At 43.0% G+C, this 25,022-nt stretch overlaps 1 protein-coding gene across 1 annotated transcript in view; it reads right to left on the bottom strand.

Annotated features, from left to right (window-relative positions):
- Positions 1-2,581: 2,581 nt before the first annotated feature.
- The window catches only part of LOC136876605 (protein bowel), a 114,498-nt gene continuing 92,057 nt past the window's right edge, over positions 2,582-25,022 (bottom strand). Inside the window, exons 4-5 of the mRNA XM_067150588.2 lie at positions 4,839-5,200; positions 2,582-4,730 (exon numbers count right to left, since the gene is read on the bottom strand). Of these exons, the coding sequence (XP_067006689.1) occupies positions 4,219-4,730; positions 4,839-5,200 (874 nt within the window). The 3' untranslated portion in view covers positions 2,582-4,218. The remainder of the gene's footprint in view (positions 4,731-4,838; positions 5,201-25,022) is intronic.

Below are 25,022 nucleotides of genomic sequence, written 5' to 3'. Positions count from 1 at the left end.
AATAGTTCACTTACTAAAGTCTCCTAAGCCTAGAACAACCTCTGGTGAGATATGGCATTTACATTGCACTATTCCGGCGCCTTGGCTGAATTTTCGGCGTAGTACACTTCGGTTCAGAGGGCCGCGGGTTCGATTCCCGGCTGGATCAGAGATTTTAACCTTAAATTGTTAATTCCCCTGGCTCGGGGACTGGCTCTCTGTACTGTCCCCAACATCCCTGCAACTCACTATCCCCCGCTACAATAACACGCAGCATCCTATACGCGGCAAATGCCACCCACCCTCGTCGATGGGTCTGCCTTACAAGGGCTGCACCACGATAGAAATAGCCACACGAAATTATAAGAGTTTACTATGCCCTCTGGTAATAGTTACTGCAAGTTTGTTGATCTGACAATATGAAAGTCGAAGGAATATACGTGACGCCAGGTGATGCAGTAAAGTACTAAGGAGTCGCTAGTAGGATCGGCTGAAGTGTACATTTATGTGGATTCGGAGACTGACTGGTAATAATATGAATCGGTGCGAAAATCAACGGCAAATTATCTCATTTCTCATTACCACAGACAGTTTGCCTCTACATTCACGCCTGGGCTATCAACGACAGCTGATGGTGGGACTGTTGGAGATCCGACTGGCCTTCGAACTGAAGACTCAACCATCAAACAAATAAACAAGCAATCAATTATAGCTCCTTTCTCTGTTGAGATACTTACCCTAAAGCCGTCGCTGTGGATCAATTGTTACAATTGTTAATACAAAGTGACCCTCCAGATACCAACCCAGCAGAGGTAGTTAGATTCTTGAAGTGCTGAGAAATGTCCATTCCGGGCTCGAAGTCATCCAAGGTCAGCATATAAAAGATCTCTGGTGACCTCTCTGGTGTTTACCGAACGAAATGAATTAAAACTCATCGCAATAGAATGTCGGTTTGTCTGTCAGTCAAATGTAAATACCCGCGCACGGTAGCTGAGATCATACGATTATTATTATTATTATTATTATTATTATTATTATTATTATTATTATTATTATTATTATTATTATTATTATTATTATTATTTGTCATACCGAACGGAGTAGTTGCTCCCGGCTATCGAGCCAAACTTTGCATCCGGGAGACGAGTGAGTTCGAATGCCACCGTTGGCTGTCCTGAGAATGGTTGTCTGTGGTTTCCCACTTTTACTTCCAGGAAAATGTTGGGGCAATTCCGACCGAACGGCCGCAGCCAACACCTTCCACCTCCTTACCCAATTTCATTCACCATCATTCATTTCATCTTCATTCGCTCCACAATTTAGGATGACGTTTGGTAGGGCATCCAGCCGTTAAAACACGCCATTAACTTCAACTTACGCATCCCCGAACCCGTATCAGGAAACGGGACAAAGGAGTAGACATAAATGCGTTATTATTTGTCATAAAGTAAAGATCAGCATGATAAAGCACTAGGCAGTGAGGCAAGTGCCCACAGAATCCAGAGTTACCTTCGCAATATCAAACTGAATAAGTTACACAAATCTACTGGACCGAGATGAAATCAGAAAAATCTCACTTACACAGGATTTTAAGGATGATGAGAGAAAGACTAATCGACATGTATGTTCTCTGCAACGAAAACGCACCCATTCACTGCGTATGAAGGAATATTGAGCTAAAAGAAAAAGCCAACAAATGTTGATTCCGCGTGGTGTTAAGCGACCCATTCGCGACGAAGAAGAAGAGTACTCTCATGTCTCGTGGGGGACATTCCTGTAGACACGGCCGATCTGACAGAGGCTCAAATGAGAGAAATAGATCTCAGAGAGTTTCAACGCTAACAACTAGATCTCACAGATCGACTGCAGTTTCGCCCAGGTTTCTTGGTACCATGATACATCTCAGCACTGTTTACATAAGCTAATAGTATGAAGTACAGAAGTAAGTCGACATTTAGACCAGTGATACGTTTTTGATACATTCTACTTGTATGTATGTTGGGTATTCAGCCCGAAGGCTGGATTGATCCTCTACAGCAAAACCGCCACCTGTCATAAATAGCCTAGGTGTCACTGAAGAAACATACTAGAGAAATGAGGGGTGAGGTAGTTCCCCGTTGCTTTCCTCACTGAGCCCGAAGTTGCTACTACATATCAATCTGCCAAGCCTACTGAAATGCATGCACCAACCGACCCTATCAGCGATATCTTCACACCATTCATAACAGGGACTGACTGTATAAGGAATGATATTACTAGCATCGCTCATACCTCAGTCACTTCCATACTGTCAAAGCCAAGGACGAGACTGAGACAGGTCAATGAAAGTAACAAATTTATATGAATATTTGTTAACGAAAATCATTTAAAATGTCCAGCACTATTTATACCTCCTTAACGAATTTCTGGGTCAAAGCCAAGGACGAGACTGAGACAGGTCAATGAAAGTAACAAATTTATATGAATATTTGTTAACGAAAATCATTTAAAATGTCCAGCACTATTTATACCTCCTTAACGAATTTCGTGAAACTTTATAAAAATCGCAAATGACTCCAACTTGCTTCCCAAGCTAAAATGATGATAATGATGATGACTGTTGTTTAAAAGGGTCTACATCTAGGTTATCGGCTCTCCCAAGCTATCACTACTTCATTTCGACCGTCTTCCTTTTAGAAACATCCTAATGGTGCGGCACAGCTTTTCTGTTCATAACACGTTCAATATTACTTTTCCCCTTTCCTGCCTTTAGTGTAATATTTCATTTTCCTTTTAACAGCGCTTACAGTGTATGTTCGATGCTTTTCCGACTATTTTTTTCGCGTATCGTCGGTGGTAAACAACCGATCTGCCTCTGTCGAGGATACCTCAGTTATTTTAATAGACTTAATTCTTCTGGTAATCATTAATAAATTTGGTAAAACTGCACAGATGTGTAGTAGACTCGTCAAATTTTTCTACTATTATTGATGGTTTCGAGATTTATTCTCGTCGTTATTTATATTGATAGTCACACCATACATTATTCTATTGGAGCAGTATCACAAGAACTGAATTTCTCCCTAAAACCACTCACAAATATCAAAGCGAATACCACCGGTGGTACATGACGGCCTCTGAGATCGATGCGTGTGTACCACCGGTGGTGTACGTATCACGAGCATGTTATAGTTGTACAGTTGTAACATTGGACCTGAGCAATCTTTCCTTTAAGCAACAGCAGCAGCACAAGACACAAGTTACTTTGCGAGACGAAATGAGGCTTCTTTGGTGAGGACCCAACAAAGTAATTAACATAGCCTACCGCCTACCATTACCCTATCTGTTTTTCAGCAGGACATATGGACTTTTCCGTGGTCTAACGAAGGAACGATAATAACATATACAATAATGATAATTATAAAATAAATAATTTATGAACCTCTTCTTTCTTGGCTCTCCATATTAAACAACATTCTGTAATCAGTCAAAAGAAATGTCACGATAACTATTCACAAGGCATAGGTGACATGTTTCACCCAGGATGAGCACAATGTTGTTCAGAAAGTTGCACCATACAATAATTTTCTCTACACTTTCCCAAAACTTGCCCAAAGTCATCCATCGGTGCCTTCTAGAGAATAACAGAAACACAATTTGGTGGGTAAATATATTCACAAATATCGTACACTGACACTAATCAATGCCGTTATTATAGGTCTTTCCCCATCTTACGGCGACTGGCCTTCATTTCAGAATGGCCAACAGAGCATATGAGTAAAAGGCACAGCGCAGCGTCAGGAAAAGAGAGAGATAAACTCGTATGTAGCTGCAAGAATTAATTATCGACAGAGATTTGTTCAACCCTAGCATGATCGTGGACGTATGAACTGTCGTCATTCTAGGCTTCAGGGGTAGTAAAAAGACAATACACACCACTGGAATTCACAAATTCCATGAAACACAAATGAAGTTATGTGTATCTTACCACATAAGGTTGATCAGGATAAAGTGGGCACGAAACAATTTCCACTGTATAACTCACAGCGCCACCGACCAGGTGAGTTATTCCTTCAGGAATTTCAAGGGAGAGAGAGAGAGCTTGAAAACAGCCACTATAAAAACAGAGAAGACCTATACTGGCCAACATTGATAATAGTATTTCTTGTTATCAGGCCATCTAAACACTGCAATTACCATTGCACTTGTAAACACCAGATGCACTTCACACTCGGTTCATATTTAAGATAGTGTCACTCGCTAACGCCTCATAATCTCTTCAATACTGAACCCTTGTTTCTTAGGTGGGGGTTGTGGTGCCCTTTCCGGTGGCCTTGGTGGCTGTGGCGGTGGCGGAGGGGGCGGTGGAGGCAGTTCTGTTTTGGAGGTGGACGGCATACTCACGTCTTTCTCATGATGCCGGCTGCTACTTGGCGTAGGTGTCGATGGGCGTCTGTGTGTTCCCAATCCACTGACTCCCGGTCTTGGTACAATGTCTGGTGGCTCTGGAAGGCGTCTCCTGAATATACCCACTCCCGCTGCAATGCCCATACCACTGAGGCCATGATGCTGCTCCAACCCAGAGCCACTACTGGTGACAGTGGACGGTTTAGCATGTAGATCACGTCGGATGTGAAGCTGTGGTAGAGATGGTAATGGAGGATCAGCTGGTTCTGGAGGTGGCCGCATTGTGTACGATGTGGAAGCAGTAGGGTCATGGTGGTGACAACGTGTGGTCGGAGGTGGAGACGCTCGGCGTGGCTGTGGCAAAGCTCGGAAGAGTTCCTCCCTGCCAACCCGCTCTGCTGAAGGCGTTGATGGTCGTCGTGTCACAGTTGACTCAGAAGACGACCTGCTTGACGGTGAGGAAGGACGCAGACTCTCCGGTGCATTCCCAGGCACCGGTCTCGGTGGCATACTAGATAATCCTGGACCCTCTCCCGCGGCCGCTAACACCTCTGGTGGAACGTCGCCGACCGCATGTGTGAGAGCATGACGTCGTAAGTCACAGTTGCGGCGGAATACCTTGCCGCAAGAGTTGCACTCGTACGGTTTATGGTCCGTATGCGTAAGTAGGTGTGTTTTGAGATTCGATCGTTGGTTGAAGCTGCGAGCACACACAGGACACTTATGCGGGGATTCTTCCATGTGAAGTATCTTATGGACAGCCAAGGTTCGAGACTGACAGAATCCTTTTCCGCACTCTCCACATTTGAATGGTTTCTCTTTCGAGTGGATGTACCTGCAACAAGAACGAAAAATATATTAAGTAATCGGTTTTATGGACAGTTAATTTCTCCAATAATTTACAAATCATCCATGCAAGTACTTTAAAGCACTCTCGACAAAGACCAGTAACACAGAAAGAATCATTTAACAATACGAACAAAGTAAGAATGAATAAAATAGAAGACGTACTAGGAAATAACAACAGGAGGTTGCAGGGGATACTTATGATATAAATACTTCGGTGCTAATTAACAAAGAGTTTGTACTATCACCATCAGATAAGACTAGGGATTCATCATCTGTCGACTACAACAATATTTCATCATCTGTCGACTACAACAGTATTTTTCTTTCAATTCCTGAATCAAAATTATGCTGTATGTACATTATTTTGACTTCAAGGGAAGTGCAACTAATACCGATTTTGAGGCACATATAAGAAATTGCAATGTAGGCCTATCTGTTATCGATGGATCGATACCGTATTCACGATACTGGATGGAACTGAAACGTTTAATCCATAGTGGCTACATACGTTTCCTGTACTTGATCATCAGAACTAAAGTACATTAAATATTTTCCTTGTCTTTATGGCCAAGGCATTTTAAAAAAGACGAAAATTTGGATCATTTTCCTGAGGAATGGGTAACATGTCAATTTTCGTTGGACTTCTGGAGTTCTTCTAAAGGTCTTATATCCAACTAACAATCTGGGTGAACGACAGCAATACGAAATGATCAATCTTTGACACTAACTCACTATTCTCCTTATATACTAGATGATTCGGCAGTAAATGATTTCGTTGTTAAAACCTAAGCATTAGAAACCAATCAACGGAAAACCCAACGAGTCAAACAACTAAAAACACGAGAAACTACCGAGGGGCTATAAATATTGTCATTTTTGTTAACCAGGAGGCGAGAATTACTTTAAATCCAGTTGTTTTTAAAATAGTTTTGTATGAAGTAAAATAAAACAGAAAATAATGATAGAAATTTCACCCCTGTCGAATATATCGGTGTATTGAAACTCCTGAGGACTCAACTCTAAAACGTATGAAATAGTTCTTCATCCGTCAATTAAAATAGCATTTTCTTTCCATTTCACGATCAAAACTGAACAAACTATCAGCACACTGTCATTTTCATATTGACAGTCTGCAATGTCGAACAAAAGATATATTTTGGTAGAGATTATATCTTCCGGCAATATCTCAGCACCTCTATTGTACAGTAGTATTAGTATACTAGTAACTGAATCTGTCTTTCTGAATTAGGTGAAATACCTTGTAGTAAGAATCAAACACAAGCCGACATATTGAGATTGTAATCATAATATTTTAGGAATAAGAACTGGATAGTGAGAGATTGGATAGTTCGTTGTCTCTTAAGTATTAAAACAAAATCAGTCAAAAGTATATCCTGATTTTTGAACTGTTTAGTCGCTTAACGAAGAGGGAAATGCAAATCCAACGAACAATTGGGTTGCCTCGGTACGATGTACTTTTGGTGGGTCTCAGTGCTAGAGAAGCCACAGCACTGGGTTCGCTTTAAAAAAAATGTAGTGTGGCCTCAGCTACAGTTCAGCAGACATTTTATTTGACACGATTTAGACTGCCCGCATGTCTATTGTGATGTTTCGATTGAATCTAGCACATGGCAGAGTAATAGGGACTCTGCTCAACGATCATTTTTTAAGATCATTTTAACTCATAGGAGGTTTCCTGCGCCGCAAGGTTGGGAAAGGGTTAGGATTGGGAAAGTTGTGGCTGTGACTTCAATTAAGGTACAGCTCCAGCATCTGCCTGGTTTCAAAAATTGAAACCATGGAAAACTATCTTCAGGACTGACGACATTGGGATTCGAACCCACTATCTCCCGAATTCACGGTCAGGGTTACTCAACTCGAACCACGCAACGAAGTTGTTCTGTATCCCTGACTTGAGTATTAATTTTGTCGTGTAATTGCCAAACGTGCCACACATGCCGACATGGTGCGACACGATGTGTGGACTAGGCTTTTCTTCACCCCCAAACCCCATGGCACTACAGCCTTTGAAGGGCCTTGGCCTACCAAGCGACCGCTGCTCAGCCCGAAGGCCTGAAGATTACGAGGTGTCCTGTGGTCAGAACGACGAATCCTCTCGGCCGTTATTCTTGGCTTCCTAGACCGGGGCCGCTATCTCATCATAAATAGCTCCTCAATTCTAATTACGTAGGCAGAGTGGTCCTCGAACCAGCCCTGACCTGGCCGGGAATCGAACCCGGGGATGCCGGCACAAGCTTCTCTTCACCCTTCAAAAATCTGACGTCAGCCAGATCTGACAAACCGAAACAGCCAAATAAGAGCGGTCGGTCAAGCAACTCCCTGCACAACATTTAACGGTTTCAGATGAAGCAGATACAGAGAGAGAGAGAAGTTAGGAAATTTCCTGAGAAACTTTTCATTCTTTTTTTCAGAATGTTAGAGGACGACGAGTGTTTGAATTATGCTTTACTTTCTAGTTTGGGGCAGCTAGTGGCTTGGGGGCGGCGTGGGGCAGTCTACCGTGTAGTGTTCGTGATGTCCCGTGGCGAGCGCGGTCGGGTTACACAACCCACACTTTCACTCCCTCACACACGACATCTAGTGACACACAAATACCTTTTCTCATTGTACTTCAATTAACACAACTCAGCCGGGATGAAGACTTTTAGTTTAGAGCCGTCGAGGATAGCCAATTGGGAAGTGTAACTGTCTTCGTATCTGACAAACAGTTAACATGAATCCATTCTACTGGCAGTGCCCAACAACTCATGAAAAAGCTTCGAAAGCCCATAAAATGTTCGTGTTTGCACACAGTTTGCACTGTTATCTTGCTAATGTACGTCTAATATCAGGCTGTTGAAGATAAAAGGTGATCGAAGATAATTTAAAAGATTTTTAATTGTTGTACGTCCTTCTAGCTTTTAAGATTTTCGGAGATGTGAGGTGCTGCATAATTATTTCTTTTTTGCTAGAAATTTTCTTTTCTTATCTTGGGCTACAAATATTTTGAGTAAAACAAGAAAATTTAACTTTACTGAACTTGGATAGGGCGTCACTATTACTATATTACCGTATAGGTTGGTGCAACGGCGCTGCAGCGTTCGCATTTGTACCTTCATTTGCACAGTTGCCACGCCCCCTCCCTCACAGTCCTGGAATTGCAGATGGCCAGACGGGAAACAGCTAGCAGAACCGTAGTCGCCACGCTCCAAATTGAGAAGCCTTAGTCCCCTTTCACTTTTAGTGCCGGGATATCCCAGGACGGGTTCGGCTCGCCAGGTGCAGGTCTTTCTATTTGACTCCCTTAGGCGACCTGCGCGTCGTGATGAGGATGAAATGATGATGAAAACAGCACATACAACCCAGCCCACGTGCCGTTGGAATTAACCAATTAAGGTTAAAATCCCCGACCCGGTCGGGAATCGAACCCGGGACCCTCTGAATCGAAGGCCAGTACGCTGACCGTTCAGCCAACGAGTCGGACAGTTAGTACGTTAATGACATAGACAGATGAATGCTATTCGCATCAATATAACATGCACCGCGTATTTCGATCGGGAGGTGGATCGGGTCAGTGTGTGCACGGCTTGGGGGTGGAAGATAAATACGGCGGATAAGGGGGTAACAACATGTGTGGCATCGACAATATGTTTTCAGCGGATAAGAATTTGGTCTCAAGCCGCACCTGTTCGAACCCTCCATCTCTCAACTGCAAGCTTACAGCTACGCGGCGCGTACCACGTAACCAACGCGTTCGGTGTCAGAAATGTTGTCCCACAGCAGTTCATTTACTTGCTTACAGGTGTGTGTTGTATCTGAACGCTTTCAAATACTCTAGACTGAGTCGAGATTGGACCTGCCAGTTGGGATGAGTCGAAGGTGAAAGATAAAGAAAACCAAGTTACAAACAACTTGAAGGCAGAATGATTGCTAATGACATAGGCCTACGTTTTGCTTTACGGCGCAATAATACAGATACATTTACGGAGTCGTTGGGATATAAAGCACCAGGACGGCAAGATAGTAATGATTGTGGCAATTATTAAGATGGATATCCAGATGTTGATAGGTGCACTAATGGGAAATAACGGAAAATAATTTCTAGCGATAGTGGGGTTGAAACTTTGCATACCACGTAGCCAACTCACTCGGTGAAAATCCAATAATGAAAAAGAATTTTAAAAGTAAAATACATTTGTTTAAATATTTTAAAAATTAGCTGTAGTACTAGTCGTTTACTTTTAGAATTTGTATTGAAGTAATTATTTAGTTTCACGTTAAACTTTGTCCTTCTGGAAGCCCAGATTGTCTGCGAAGTAGTTGATCCTTTCAGATAAATAACAAGGGTAGTGATAACGCGCATTTACGCGTCGCGCTGTAGATAACATGTGCACGATTCCAACTGTAATTCGGAGCGTCAGCATAACGACCCCGAACACTGTGGGTTCCACACCAATATCGGCCATTTTGGACATTTTCTTCTTCATTCTTTATCAACCCCAATGCCGAAGGAGGCTGAAATAGGGCTTAAAACAGCATCCAGATCACAGAGTCACAATTCATCGCAGTGATTAAAAAAAACTATGTATTTGACACGAATAGCCTATCTGTCGTTTTCGATTATTTTTATAGGGGTGTTTATCACCACAGTATTTTTTTTTTCAGATATTAAATCATGTGTACCAAGTTTGGTTGAGGGCTATGCTGGAACATACGCACATACATCACATACATCCATAATATCCGCCACTTTTTGGGCATTCCTTTCCACCCCTTCTCAACTCCCATGCCGATGGAGGCTGAGCTAAGACAACGACATCCGGAGTGTTACTATTCATCCCAGCTACGCCGAAAACTATGGATTCGATACTAATATCGGTCGTTTTCGATTATTTTCACATTTCACCCCTCCCATGGGGGTGCTATCGGTGTCTTACACCCATAGTATTTTGTTTTTGGTTGAAAATGCTCCAGTGGTTTAGGTAGAAATGTAGAACACACACACAGATAGATAGATAGATAGATAGATAGATAGATAGATAGATAGATAGATAGATAGATAGATAGATAGATAGATAGATAACATAATTAAAGTACCTGTGTTTATAACTCTTCATTGCTATAGATTTTAAGAGTCTGAGGAGTGCTCATTTTTTTTTCTGAAAGGGTTCTCTTTTAACAGGCACTTGGCTTTTTATGCATTTAGGCTAAGCAGTATTAAATGACAAATATTCTACAGGAAAATCATTTGCGTGAATTTTTATTTTAATATACACTGACTGAGCAAATGTCATGGGACAGCGGAGCACTGATGCGCAGGTTGTTGTCTGCGCAACACACGCCCCCTGTGCCAGCGGCAGTTGTATAGAAGACCTTGTAAGCAGTGGCTGTGCATGTGACAGGTGTAACATGGAACGTCGTGGTGAGCTGACACCGTTCGAACGGGGTATGGTGGTCGGTGCCCGACGGATGGGAAGTGCGATTTCGGAAGTGGTGCGGGAATTCGGCTTCACACGATCAACCGTGTCCAGGGTGTATCTTGAATGGTTGAATGCGGGTGTCACCATCCACAACAGACGAACGACAGGCCGTCCAGCCACCCTCGATGAGCGTGACTGGCGACATCTGAGACGGATTGTCAATAGTGACAGACGGGCAACCGTGCAACAAATCACGGCTCAATTCAACACAGGCCGTGCTAGACACGTCTCCCAGTGGACAATCCGTAGGAACACAGGTTCTATGGGGTATGGGAGCCGGCGCCGCACACGGGGTCCAGGGCGCTGGTGTCTCTGTTATGGTCTGGGGTGCAGTTTCCTGGTATGGAATGGGCCCCCTAGTTGTTCTGGAAGAGTTTTTGAATGGTACGCGGTATGTTGAGTTGGTCGAAGACCATCTCCACCCATTTTTGGCCTTCCAGCGCCCAGACGGTTCTTCGGTGTTTCAAGATGATAACGCGCTGCCACATCGCTCCCACGTCGCTCGGGAATGGTTCCAAGATCATGCAGCGGAGGTCCAACGACTGCCATGGCCACCCAGGAGCCCCGATTATGAACCCTGTCGAGCATATCTGGGATGTCCTGGAACGCAGGTTCCGTGCCATGGATTCTGCAGCCACGAAAAGACCAGCATTGGCGGCCGCTCTGCAAACGATTTGGTGTCAGCTGCGTCCAGAGGACTACAAGGGACTTGTCGACTCACTACCACGGCGTCTCACTGCAGTTCGCAGGGCTAGAGGAGGCCCCATACGCTATTAGGTGACTATCCTGTGGTGGAATATTTCGGCATTTTTGTGATACTGCCAATAATATTTATTTATTTATTAATTTATTTATTTATTTATTTATTTGACAATATGAAGGTACAAAGACCAAACAAATAAGAAAAAGAACCAAAAAACTTAGCACCGAACATTCCAGTAAAAAAGAATTCCACAATGATTACGATTTAGTATTGAACAATCTATTGCCAGTGAGCGAATAAATCTACTTGAGCACCAATTCTATTATAAGCCGGTAATATTTTAATTAATGGTAAAATACAATGATGGACGCTTCTAGATTTTGGGATGAGAAATAGTGTTTGCTGTCGTTATTTTACTTATGGAATATGAAAAGGTATCAAACTAAATCTTGACAGTCAAATTTTCCATTTAAAATTTTCCTCAATATCTGTAATGATATTCATGTTCTCCTTATTTTCAAACGTGAACGTGAACAAATTTCGGAAAAAATGCGTTGAGTGCCAAATGGACAAAAGAGGTTAAAAGTTGTATGATACAAATATCTTAGAAATTTATATTGTACAGTCTCAATGTGACGAAGAAGAAGAAGAAGAAGAAAATGGAACGAAACATTTCGTTTTGCTTTACTTCATTAAACGCCGCAACTGGCAGTAGGTATGAAAAGATACGTACAACAAAAGGAAGTTTCAGTAGTAAGCACAAATGACACTTTTACTGTCAGAACATACAAAAGTCGCTCGAGGCAGAAATGTAATGATATCCACTTAAGAACTTATGTACGTACAACAAAAGGAAGTTTCAGTAGTAAGCACAAATGACACTTTTACTGTCAGAACATACAAAAGTCGCTCGAGGCAGAAATGTAATGATATCCACTTAAGAACTTGTGTTCCCAACCCGTGAGAACGAATCCACGATATGCTGTTACATCCACAACGTGCTCGCCACGTGGCCCTCGGCTCCACAGGCGCGTGACACGCATGCGTGCCTACAGCACCCGAGTTGGCTCGAACGAATCCGAAAGACATTCATTATGGCGTCAAAATGAATCAGTTCTCACACAAGAACCATCATAATTCTCTGTTCCAGGGTAATTCATAAGCTTTCACTTTGATGACATTGTTTCCATGTCGCTCTGGGTGTAAGATGATGACAATGGCCATATAGTTTCTAGGTATGAGACGTTAGTCGAATCAATCATTATAAAATAAAAAATCAGAGTAGAGTACAAGCTGCAGAAAACTGAGCCCAACTCTTATAATTTTTAACAAGTAGATATTTTTTTATTTGTTTTACGTCGCATCGACTCTGATAGGACTTACGGCGACGATGGGATAAGAAAGGGCTGGGATTGTGAAGGAAGTGATAGGGACTTAAAATAAGATGTGCAAATGAGAAACCCCCGAAAACCATCTTCAGGGCTGTCAACAGTGGGGTTCAAACCCTCAAATACAAGTTGACAGCTACGTGACCTAACTCGCCTGGCAAACTTGCTCGGAAGAAGACATTTCATAAGCGACTTAACTTAGACGACAATAAACCAACATCTGGAGCACTTTGGGGTCGAAATTTACGCCCTCAGCTGAGTATTTCATCATTGTTTAATACAAACGGAGGAATATTTCTCTTTATTTAAATATTTCCAGCTGTGCATTAAAAACATAAAGTCATCTCCACAAAGGCCATTATGAACCCTAGAGGAATATACCTAGGCTGAGTGAAACTAGGACCATGTGCTTCTCCCGACGTGGAAGTCGGTTTCTCAATTTTTCGGCTACCCAATGGTGAATCGGGGACGTCACTACTGCTTAGAAAACAAGCAGATTTTCAGATAGGTTCTATACAACCGTAAAGTTCGTGGAACAGAAAGCAAAAGTATGTGACAGTGGTACCGGTATAAGAAAAGTTTAGGACAGGAAAGGAAGTGGGCGTGGCCTTCATTCAGGAGCAGTCTCAGCATTCGCCTGCTGCGAGAATGGGCACCATCTTCAGGGCTGCCAATGATGGGTCTCGAACCCACCATCTCGCGAATGCATGCTTACAGCTACGCGGTTCGTGTCTTGCAGACAACACGCTCAGTAAACAAATGTTTGTCCATCTCGTTCACGATACGCAGTACTTCTCATTATTAGCCTATACTATTTTCTTACTTGTGCTATATTAGTCGGCCTACGCAAAATATTATATTTCCACCGGCCGCAACGCCTAGTTGGTAACGTACTCGCCTCCTATGTCGAAATTGAGACGTTGAACTCCGACGCAGTCAGCTTGCACTTAGGGGTTGAACTGTTAGTTGTCAGTGGTATAAATTTAATGATAAGTTAAAGAACCCATTTTCAGGCAAAACACCAGTTATTATCAGTCCGAGCCAGCTACGTATTTGTAAATTTACATTCGAGAGATGTCTAGTTCGAACCCCGCCATCGCCAGCCCTGAAGATGGTTCTCCGTAGTTTCCCATTTTCACACCAGTCATATTTAGGCCCTACTATATTACAGCCACGGCCGCTTCCTTTCTTATCCCACCGTCGCCATAAAACTGCCAGTGTCGGTGCGACTTATTTTTTATAAGAGGCTACTTGTTCAAAATTGTAAGAGTTGGGCTGATTTTTCTGTCACTCGTACTCTACTCTGGTCTTTTATCTTGTAATTCCCTTTTCTACCCCATCGCCGCCGAAAATGTATCTCAGTTTATGTAACGTTAAATCACTACAAAACTATTGTAATTTATTCCAATACTGAATTATTTATAATGGATTTTCTCTTCCTCGAAATGCGTCCTTGCACACAAACGAGCCTTAAGAAATCCCTATCCAGTGAGCAAAATTTCAGTATTCAGTAGTAGGTCCAAATAATGCTTATAGTGCGGCTATATGTACAGTGGTGTCCGAGCGTTTGTTTGCTATGGAGGAGATTCTGAGACAATCTGAGGTATAATCAACATTACGTTCCCGTGAATCTGACTACATGATACTCTAAGAATTAAAAAATAGACGAATTTGGAAGGACAGACAGAATTTTAAAAACTTCAGTTTAGAGTTTGAATTAAGAAATTCGTATCCAGTGCTCATTTTTGGAGTAACTTTTCACAGCTTTATCTCAAATCACTCCATGAAAATGTAGGGGCCTGTTCCTAATTATAAGCAGAAATATCACATAAACATGAAACAACATAGTAATACAAATAATAAAATATCATTCACCAATGCAACTACGAAAACTGGCAGCTTCTAAATCGGAGTAAAAACATACCGTAAGTGAAATGACGGCATTAATACAATCCATATGTTAAGAGCCTTCAGTGTGTTGAGAGGACGTGTGTGGATACTTAGCACATGACCCTGGTGGTAAGATGATCCGTCTTCCCACACACAGCGAACTGTCCAGATGTTAATGGACTAGGGATTTCACCGCCGTAGTTCAGCGGTTAAAGATGTGGCCTACACGTTGTAACATGAGATCGTTACTTCACATCTGGGTCTTCCACAAGACTCTACTCGTCATCATTTCCGCGACCCTTTGGATGACACAACGAGATCCAAGAGAGAGTTTAATTAATTTAATGGGTTGGAATGCCATCAGCTACTAGGATGTCTACACTGAAGTTTGTGTAATTAATTGGCGACTCAGTGACATTGTTAATTAGGCGCTGTCTTTATGTTTTAAAGATAGCTGATTCGATCCCAGCCGAGGCTGGTAGCATGTGAGGGTGTTTAAATGGTACAATTCCGAGTTGTTGGCTTCCAACACGTTAATGAACTCCTGTGGTACATCATTCCGACACTTCGACGTATCTCCAAATCAAAGCACGCAAGCTCGTACTCTTACCTGGCTGTTGATATCGTGATTATTGCCACGGGATCTCCAGTTTTACGTGGAATCCGAACCACAGGATGGTGAATTTTCACTTCAAAAAATGTACACGCATTAGTCGGGATTCGAAACTCGGTCAATTTGGTGAGAAGCCGGTGACAATGTCAGCCATCAATAACGCTCCATCTTTCAAAATCTATAGAAACCGAAGTCGCTAAAGAAATAATAATGATTATATACAACCAGCATTTTCCCAATTGTATAATAACGGTACTAATGTGGATTAAGCCTAGTTTTACGGCCCTGACCTCTCACCGTTGGATGCCGTGGTTCAAATCCCGGTCACTCCATGTGAGATTTGTGCTGGACAAAGCGGAGGCGGGACAGGTTTCTCTCCGGGAACTCCCGTTTTCCCTGTCATCTTTCATTCCAGCGACACTCTCCAATATTATTTCATTTCATCTGCCACTCATTAATCATTGCCGCAGAGAAGTGCGACAGGCTTCGGCAGCCGGCATAATTCCTATCCTTGTCGCTAGAGGCGGCTTCATTCATTCCATTCCTGATCCGGTCAAACGACTGGAAACAGGCTGTGGATTTCCATTTACGGCCCTGACCACTGATCCAAGGAACCGGACAAAGTATTAATTTGATATTTATAATGCGGAAGGTGTGAAACTGGTATGAAACTGGGAGTTGCCTTAGAACTCCCCTAGACTACCGTTCGAGATATTCAATTTAATTCATGGCACACTCTTCCGCGTGTTGCAGAACTTGTCGAGAGGGTGGCAGATATATGTGAGAAATGTGCTAGGACTTGAACTAAAGTGCAATTCTAGTATTTATCTGGAATGAGTATGTAGGATAGATGCATCAACAGCTGATAGCCTATAATAAGTCAAGTGCTGTGTGTGAACCCACAATGCAGTCTTTCCTACTCCTTCTGGTTAGCAACACACAGTAAAGGTCCTCACTGTGTTAAAAAAGTTAACAGGACGTAATTAGGGATTTATGGAATGGCTCAATAGATCAACAATAAAATCAAACTTCTCAACTACCTGTAATTTCTCTTTCACTTAGCAAGTTGAACTGTGTAGTTCTTAACTTCCATTCAGAAGGTGGTCAGTTCGAATCCCACTATTGCCAGCCCTGCAAGACAACTAGGAAAAAGAAAAATCTGTCACACAATTACATCTTATCTCACACAGCTAGTTCGCACTTGCATCTGGAAATTGAATCAACACTGACGTGTGAATTTTCGAAAATATAAACACACTCAGAATATGAGAAGTCCATCTCCTTGGCTGAAGGATCCGCGTACTGGCCTTCAGCTCAGACGGCCCCCGGTTCGATTTCCGGCCGGGACGGGATTTGAACTTACATAATTAATTCCTCTGGTTCGAGAACGGGATGCTTGTGTTCGTATTCATTTCTCTTCATCTATATGCAACACAATAACCAACCACTTCAGAAATACGGAACAGTGAATACATCTCTCCGCATAGAGTTGGCATAAAGAAGGGAATCCGACCGTAAAACTAGCCTCCATATCAAGCTCCTAACCCAATAAATTGTGAAAAAGGTCAGGAACGAAAGGAAGAGAGACTCTCCTCTAACAAGGTGATAAACCCACGAGGACGACAGAAGAATTCTTTTTTCAATCTTGAAAAAAAAAAAAAGGACTGGTGGAACGCCCTTCCAGAGCGTTTCTAAAGAAGAAATATAATTCCTCAGTAAAGGACACTGAAATTTAAGCCAGTAACCCACCTTTCACGCAAGTGATTACATTTCGAAAGCCGCTAGCTGTGGTCTTGTGGCTACGCCGTAGTGTTTCTTGTACATTTAAGAAAATCGCCTGGTAATTAAACAAGTTTTTTGGATGCATCTGATCCACTATGATAGGCTTGATGAGCTGTTTCTAAGCCTTCTTGAAGTAGACGTGTATGAAGTCTTTGTACTGTCGGCAAGTCGATGGAATGTCAAAGAAGAGAGTTTTTTCGTGGAACAATGCGAATCAGTGGAGTGTTCTATTTACATGTCGGCCTCTCTACTTTGTAGTGGCTCTCCCAAGCCCGCCCAGCGACCGGTTCCTTCCTACCTGGCCGCTGTTGCCACGTCTCCCTCCCGCCACTCTGCTCACCGCTCCCTGCAGAACACTGTCCTCGGAGGTTACTCGTCTCCTTCTGAAGCGCTCAGAAGAACATTCTGAATTGAGAAAAAGTCATCATGTCAAAATTGCGTGGGATAATGATGAGGTGAGTGAATTGGTTGGTATTTCTTGACAATCGTCAAGAGAAACTGCAGTATGTGAAGATGGTACAGTAACTTCTCTCTTTTTTTTTCTAGAGAGAAAAATGGATCCAAATTCCTTTATTGGCTAAAATGAGAAAATGCGCGAAAAACAAAAAAAAAAAAAAAGGAAAAACATAGAAGTCGACTTAAGCACGGAGTTCGTGAGTAGTAAATTTAATTTCGTGGTGCAGCCTCCCTTCAAAAAGGGAGAGCGATATCTGCTGTTTATAGGAAATTGCGTGATCGTGTGATGGAGGATAAAGTGTGTGATGTGTGAATTGCACAAATGTTGGAGACAACCTACACACCCAAGCCAAGGAAGTTACCTGTTTAATATTAAAAATCCCCTGACCCCACTCAGAATCGAAACCGATCCCCGAGGATCGAAAGCCAGGTCGCTGACCATTCAGCCATAGAGACAGACAGTAGTAAATTATGAAGATAAAAACCTAACCTAACCCCATGGCACTACAGCCCTGAAGGGTCTTAGCTTACCAAGCGACCGCTGCTCAGCCCGAAGACCTGCAGATTACGAGGTGTCATGTGGTCAGCACGACGAATCTTCTCGGCCGTTATTTTGGCTTTCTAGGCCGGGTATTAATAAACACAAAAATAATATATGTCATCAATTATTACTATTATTATTACGACTGTCACTGAGATTGGTTGGCCACTGCAAGTACTCAGTTACGAATAAATACAAATTGGAGGTCCGAATAGTCTTCACAGCCCGGGCCGAGTGTCGCAGGCAGTTGAGCAATGGCCTTCTGAGCCAAAGTTAGCAGGTTCGATCCCACCTCAGACCGAGTACGCCAGCATCGCGTCGCCAGAATTACCGACAGGCGAGAAAATTCCCACGGGTTAAAATTGTGGCACTTAGCGTCTCCGAAAAATATTATTATTATTTTATTATTATTACGACTTTCTAAAAGAGCTACACTACGTGTCTGTCATGTGCTGGTTCGAACCGGTGATCCTAAAGAACAGCTGGGGCTCTGCAGCTCAACGAGCACTCTATAGATCTAAACTTGTCTCCGAGCATAATGGTACAGAACCACTACCCTACATATCATAGCAATGTAATTAACCCCACTAGTTTCTGCTACAAGTTTACACGAGATGACCTTTCACACCCCTTCACAACTGGTTATACGTTTTCAGTCCATACGTCGCAACTTCTGGTAGGTCAAGCTTCGCTCTGAACACAGACACGCCCTAGCACGCACACTCTAACTATGGGTAAGATTTGTACAGTCTAGATACAGCACCACTTAGGAGGATAAATCAATTAAAGAAAGTCTTTCCCATACTTACGTATACTCTGAAAGGCGGTAATTGCCAACTTGGGCGTGACCATGACAAATAGTCGTAAGGCCAGATAAATACAGCACCTCAAACCTGCTAGACTTGCTTACTGAGTGTCGCAATTGAACACTCAACCAGTGTCGTATCTTTGCTTAAGTTGACACATAAAATAGCCACAATGTGCAATATCAGTCATATCAGAACTCTACTCGGCGTACTTTACAACCACACCGCACTTAAATCATCCATGAAACACCTCCCATAAATGAGATTCAGCCACTGCAAGCTTCTAACACGAAATTACTCTCAGCAGTGAGTCAGGAAAAGTAATGGCTAACAGCATTTCATTCAGGCTTTATTAATTTTTTGACTGCGAATATTGATAAATAAGAGTGAGAAAGTGAACCTCACGCCAGTTGGTTGTAACAGCAAACCTGACAATTACGTAACGACGTTACTCACAATGTACCGGCCATGTTGTTTTGGAATTAATATTTTCTTTTCTTTCTTCGCAAGTGTTTTAAAATCATACCGATTCAGGTCTTCTGGCGACGATGGGATAGAAAAAGGCAAGAAATGGATAGCAAGCACCCGTGATCTTAATTGAGGTGCAGTCACAGCATCTCCCTAGTGTGAACATGGGAACGCACGAGGAACCATCTTAGAGCTGCTGACGGTGGGGTTCGAACCCATTATCTCCCGAATGCAAGCTCACAGTTACGTGATTCAAATCGTCTAGCCAAATCGCTTGATGGGGATTAACGTCTTTTTATAACTGGTCCCACAGTCCATAGGTTCGATTCCTGCTCTGTTGAGATAAATATTAATTTAGAATACGTTCCAATTGTGTCGTATAACATATCAAGTTCTCTCAAAGCACAACGACGTTCTGAGAGAATAGAAGCAAGCTTGTTCCTGAAATGTTGCTACTTTACGTACGGGTTTTGGAACATCTTCATTTGAAGTTCTGTTTCATAACCTATGTCCCTCCTCCTGTCTGTACTGATGTATGGAAAAATGTCTGGAGCTAGGCAATGGAAACAGGATTCATCGGGAGTTAAAATAGGGAGCCACAGATGACGCAGAGTGGAATTTCAACTTACTTCTCCACTTAATTATGTTATTATTACTATGACAAGCCCGCCTAGTGGCCATGATCGTTAAGGCGCTGAAGTCTAAAACGGTCTAACACCGAGGTCAGCCGGTTCGAGTCCCGTTGGTCATGTTGGCCAGCAGGGTAGGAGAGGTGGTGGTATACAAATTCTAATCACTAGATTGCGTGCCAAAAGCCTGGATTAAATTCCAAACCTCTCCACAGTGCTCATATGGAGTGAGGGCATATTACGCTGCTGATGGTGATTCGTCCGTCGGATGGGGACGTTAAGCCTTGAGCAGACCCCTTGGTGCTATTCGACAGGAGTAGGCTATGTGCCGGCACCGGGTTTCACCCTCTCCCTACTATCATATATCACGTCATTCATTTCATCTCTCATTAACTCCTCTGATGAGGTTGACGTCAGGAAGGGCATCCGGTCATTAAAAACCCGCCACGACAGATTCATCTCACCTCATACCCGACCCCGTAGGGAAACGGGACAAGGGTTGGACAAAGGATTCGACATTACTAAGCGTATGACAAATCTTACGTGGATCAAACAGAAATACAACTTACAAAAGTGTTAAAACCTATTATGCAGAGGGAGAACATAGATCTAGAGTTGTACGTCCTAGTCATTTAGGGGCCAATGACCTTAAATGTTAGGCCTCTTTAAACAACAAAAACCATCATCAACAGTCATTTAGCCACTGTCGAAACAGTGATGACGTTTTGGCAATATCCTTCCGGCTGCTACGATATGCGCGAAGAGGGCATTCATTCGCGATGTACGATGCGGTCTCGAACTCTGGTCCATAATCACAACCTGGAGTGCACAACCACTTGACAAATGTTCACGTTCTTCCTGGGAGCTCAAAACCAGCTGGAACATGGTTTGCAGCTAAGAGGCTGGGCTACTCCGGGGTTTCATGCATCCACTGCTGCCTCCATTCCGCTGTTAGAATAAAGCCAGCATCTTGTTACCATTTGGGCTCTTTTCATGGAGGGTGGCGTTTCTGCCTGTATCTCCAAATACCAATGACATATCTGTGGATGAGAAGTGCTGGTATGACATAATATTATTAGACTCTCGGATAAGATCATTTAAAAGCAAAGGCTTCTCCGTGCAGGCCATGAAGGCCCTTGGAGCGGTGGAAGGTAAAGGCTTCCACTACCCGTAACCTCGGCACTTGATGGGGTAGAGTGGTTAGCTCTACGCCCGGCCACCTTTGCCCCCAGGAATTAACCTGGTAATCATTTTTGGTGTAGGCTGAGTGAACCTCAGGGCCATGTGCACCTCCGGAAGTGGAAATCTTGGTTCTTAAATTTTACGACTTCCTGACGGGGATTCGAACCCACGTCCTTCCGGGCGAACCGAGCGCGCCTTTACCGCCTCGGCCAGGCAGCCCCTGGATAAGATCACTTAGGCGGCGCAAACTTGGCAGGGCAATGTGCGACAAAACTGGCAACGTGAAAGCTGGAGTAGGCTTGACAGTGCCTGAGATGAAACACAAGTTGTTGTTGAACTGGGCGTTCACTTTTTGAATTGCACAAACAACACAAACGCACTATTCAAGTGCACTCAATCTACTCAGAACCGTTCACACATCTGAAAGTAGATACTGCTGTCGTATATATATAAAAGCAAAGAAAAGTCATCTCCGTACAGGCAATGAAGGCCCTTGAAGGAGTGGAAAGTATAGACTTTCACTATCCGTATTCTTGGCACTTAGTAGGATGGAGTGCTTAGCTCTACGCCCGGTCGCCTTTGCCCCCAGGAATCGACCTGGTACTTACTTTTAGTGTAGGCTGAGTGAACATCAGGGCCATGTGTTCCTCCGGAAGTAGAAATCTCGTTTCTTAACATATCAAACTAGGTTAAGCTGCTAGGTTTGATGGCATATCCCCTTAGTGTATATGACATAGCGACCCAGAATTATTATCTATGTTGACTGAGGCTGAGTGCACCCTGTTCCACTCCCTCAAACCGCTTAAAACTTGCGGTAGAGTCGGGAATCCTAGAGCTACTATGTTAATTCCAAGACTACGATAGTGTAGAGTGTGTAGAGTGCTTCTCTTTTTAAATAGCACATTGGCTCCTAGCTGAGCCAGCCATTGCTTCCACTTGCTTTTGTTAACTCCCTTGGTCAACTCATTGGTGTCTGGTGTCTTCTGACCCTAAAGGGATTAGGTTATCTCTCTTCGTGGCCCTTCTCTTTGTCATGTCCATACCTTCATTTTTAAAGGTACGGAATTCATCAATTTGACGTAGAATACGTCTACGATTTCGGAACCGTACTAGGGCTGGTGATTGTTACAAAAATATGAAAGTCTTAAAATCGTACTAATTTCTAGACAACACGTGCGACGGCAGTGTTCTTCACCTCATTTTAAATAGGAAGGCTCAACGTTCCTAGCAACAAGAATTTGGCCCTGATAAGATATCAATGAGTGGTGCAACAGTACCGCCATCTTGAGGTACTAAAATCGCCATGCCGTGCGGCTAACAATCAGTACAGCTCTGGACTCCGGCGTGGTACCACGTCATTTGAGGATTCGCTTAATTTGGCTCAGTGAGTTCTACAAGTACATGGAAAAACAATTAAATAGTCAAATCTGAGAATATTGTTGTGCGAAGCCAAAAAATAATTTGTTTCGCAAAATGTCACAACATATGGAGAGCACTCCGGAACATCCAAAGTCATCAATGCCGAGTGTCAAGAAACATCTGAATCGTCTCAAATTTTAGGCGGCCAAACGTCGTGAGGCGTATTCCACGCTACTGGGGCACCAGCCCCATTGCCGGAAAATCCCATTGTACAGCGGTTTTATCTTGAAGATTTGTTTAGAATTAAGAAATAAAATGTCAACAAAAGCATTTCAAACCCATGCTGATTCGACAATGCCTATAACGTGGGACTAATTCTACGTCTACATTCGCGGCTGTGGTTCCTACACAGCCCCGTTCGACTTTTATCTATCTCGATCAGAGTAAAGAGGGGTTGATTATTTAGTTGTATTTCCCCTTAAAAAAAGCGCCATCGCCATAACATAATTTATTATCACACTGTTATTGCAATTAAACGAAGCAACAGAACAACACATCGCGTTATTTTCGCGCAGGCGCAAAAGATGAAACCATCATTTCTAGAGGAGGCTGTGGAACTCAGAAATTATACTACATTTTGGAAGCAACAACTGTCGTTCTATTGTGTTCTTGTCTATCGTTATAAATGATGCGCGAAAGGAATGTCGCGGGCGTTGCACCAAGGCATGGATCTGCTACCTGCAGCTCTCGGAGCCAAGCAAGTGGAGGGAGCGAACGATCCAGGTGAAAACTACGGTCAAGGACACGCCAAGCTGAGGTGTAGCACCTGTCGTGCTCCGCTGCTCCACAACCATATTCCTTCCTCGTTCATTTGCATACCTCTGTTCTCTTTCTTCAGCAATAGCTCATAATTTCCCCGGTTATATTTCTGACAGGTTTAATTAGATTTCAGAGAGGGCGGAAGAAACTCTTTTGTACAACAATCTCAACAGTACCGGGGTTTCTTCAACCAAACCTCAAATTTAATCACCTACATTTTCGTCAGGTGGAGGAGCTCAGACATTACAACTCTAGCTGTCTGAGCCCAAATAGGCAGTAGACAGCTTCGATCCCGACTTAGTCCAATGCTGTTTCAATTTGCTCCAAGTAGTTAGTATACTGTACGCACGAGCATAGTAAGTTGGGTCTAACTGACCGACACCTCAGTTGAGACGCTAATAAAGTTTTTGAGCTTGTTACTTTATATTAAATTATGATGCAGCATATGAAATGAAAATGCAGAGCCTGTTTTCAGTTACTAACCGGGTCAGAAATACAATGAATGAAACCCTCATCTAGCGGCGAAGTGTACCGGCTGCCGAAGCCTGTCGCACTCCTCTGGGGCAATAATTAATGATTGACAGATGAAATCATGGGCGCCCGCAAGGGGGAACAAGGGGGGCGTTTGCCCCCCCCCCCCCTGGAATTCTAAAAAGTTGATGTTCAATTGTTTAATATCATACCAGATTATTTCATAAACTGAACTTACTGACAGTCATCTAGCATCTGTTATATTCGCAAATTTCTGTAAACAATTTAATGTTGCTGACGTTAGATATTGGTATTTATATTCAAGAAAATTGTTAATGTGCCCCCCCTTGGAAAAGATCCTGCGGGCGCCCATGGATGAAATTAAATGGTACTGGGGAGTGTTGCTGGAATGAATGATGACAGGGAAAACCGGATTACCAGGAGAAAAACCTGTCGCACCTTCGCTCTGTCCAGCATGAATCTCACATGGAGCGACCGGTAATTGAACCACGGAATCCAGCGGTGAGATGCCGGCGCACTGCCGCCTGAGCCACGGAGGCTTCTGATGCAGCACATGATTCAATAATTCAACAAATAGCTTCATTTAAATGTCTAAGGCCGTTGCCATCTTTTTTGTTGCTGTTGACATTTGGCTTTACATCGCACTGACAGATAAAAGTCTTACGGCGACGATTGGTAAGGAAAGGGCTAGAAGTGGGAAGGAAGCGGCCGTGGCCTTAATTAAGGCACGGCCTGGTGTGAACATGAGAAACCACGGAAACTCATCTTCAGGACTGCCGAAACTGGGGTTTGGACCCAACTACCTCCCGAATGCAAACTCGCCGCTGCGCGCCCCTAACCTCACGGCCAACTCGCTCGGTCCATCAAATTATATTGAGGTGAAAATAAATGAAATATTGTAGGTTACAAAAAGCAAATCTGCTCGCCATGCTCTTGCTCTATACTACATTCTGGTGGATAATGAAGAAAATATTACCAGTATCCACTCAAAATTAGCATACATATTATCAAAATTAATTTTTCTACAAACTTCATATTTTCTAAAGTTTCAAAAGATTCCAATACTTATTTTCATCCGATGTGTAATACAATCTCTCCTCGAAAAACATTTAGACTGTGTTTTAACGAAACGGAATTATAAAATAGAAACGTGCAAAGGAATACATAGCTTATCAACAAATTCAGATCATTTTGAATGTT

Source organism: Anabrus simplex, chromosome 1 (genome assembly GCF_040414725.1).
Source record: "Anabrus simplex isolate iqAnaSimp1 chromosome 1, ASM4041472v1, whole genome shotgun sequence".
Lineage (NCBI taxonomy): Eukaryota > Metazoa > Arthropoda > Insecta > Orthoptera > Tettigoniidae > Anabrus > Anabrus simplex.
This window is presented reverse-complemented; position numbering and strand designations above follow the sequence as displayed.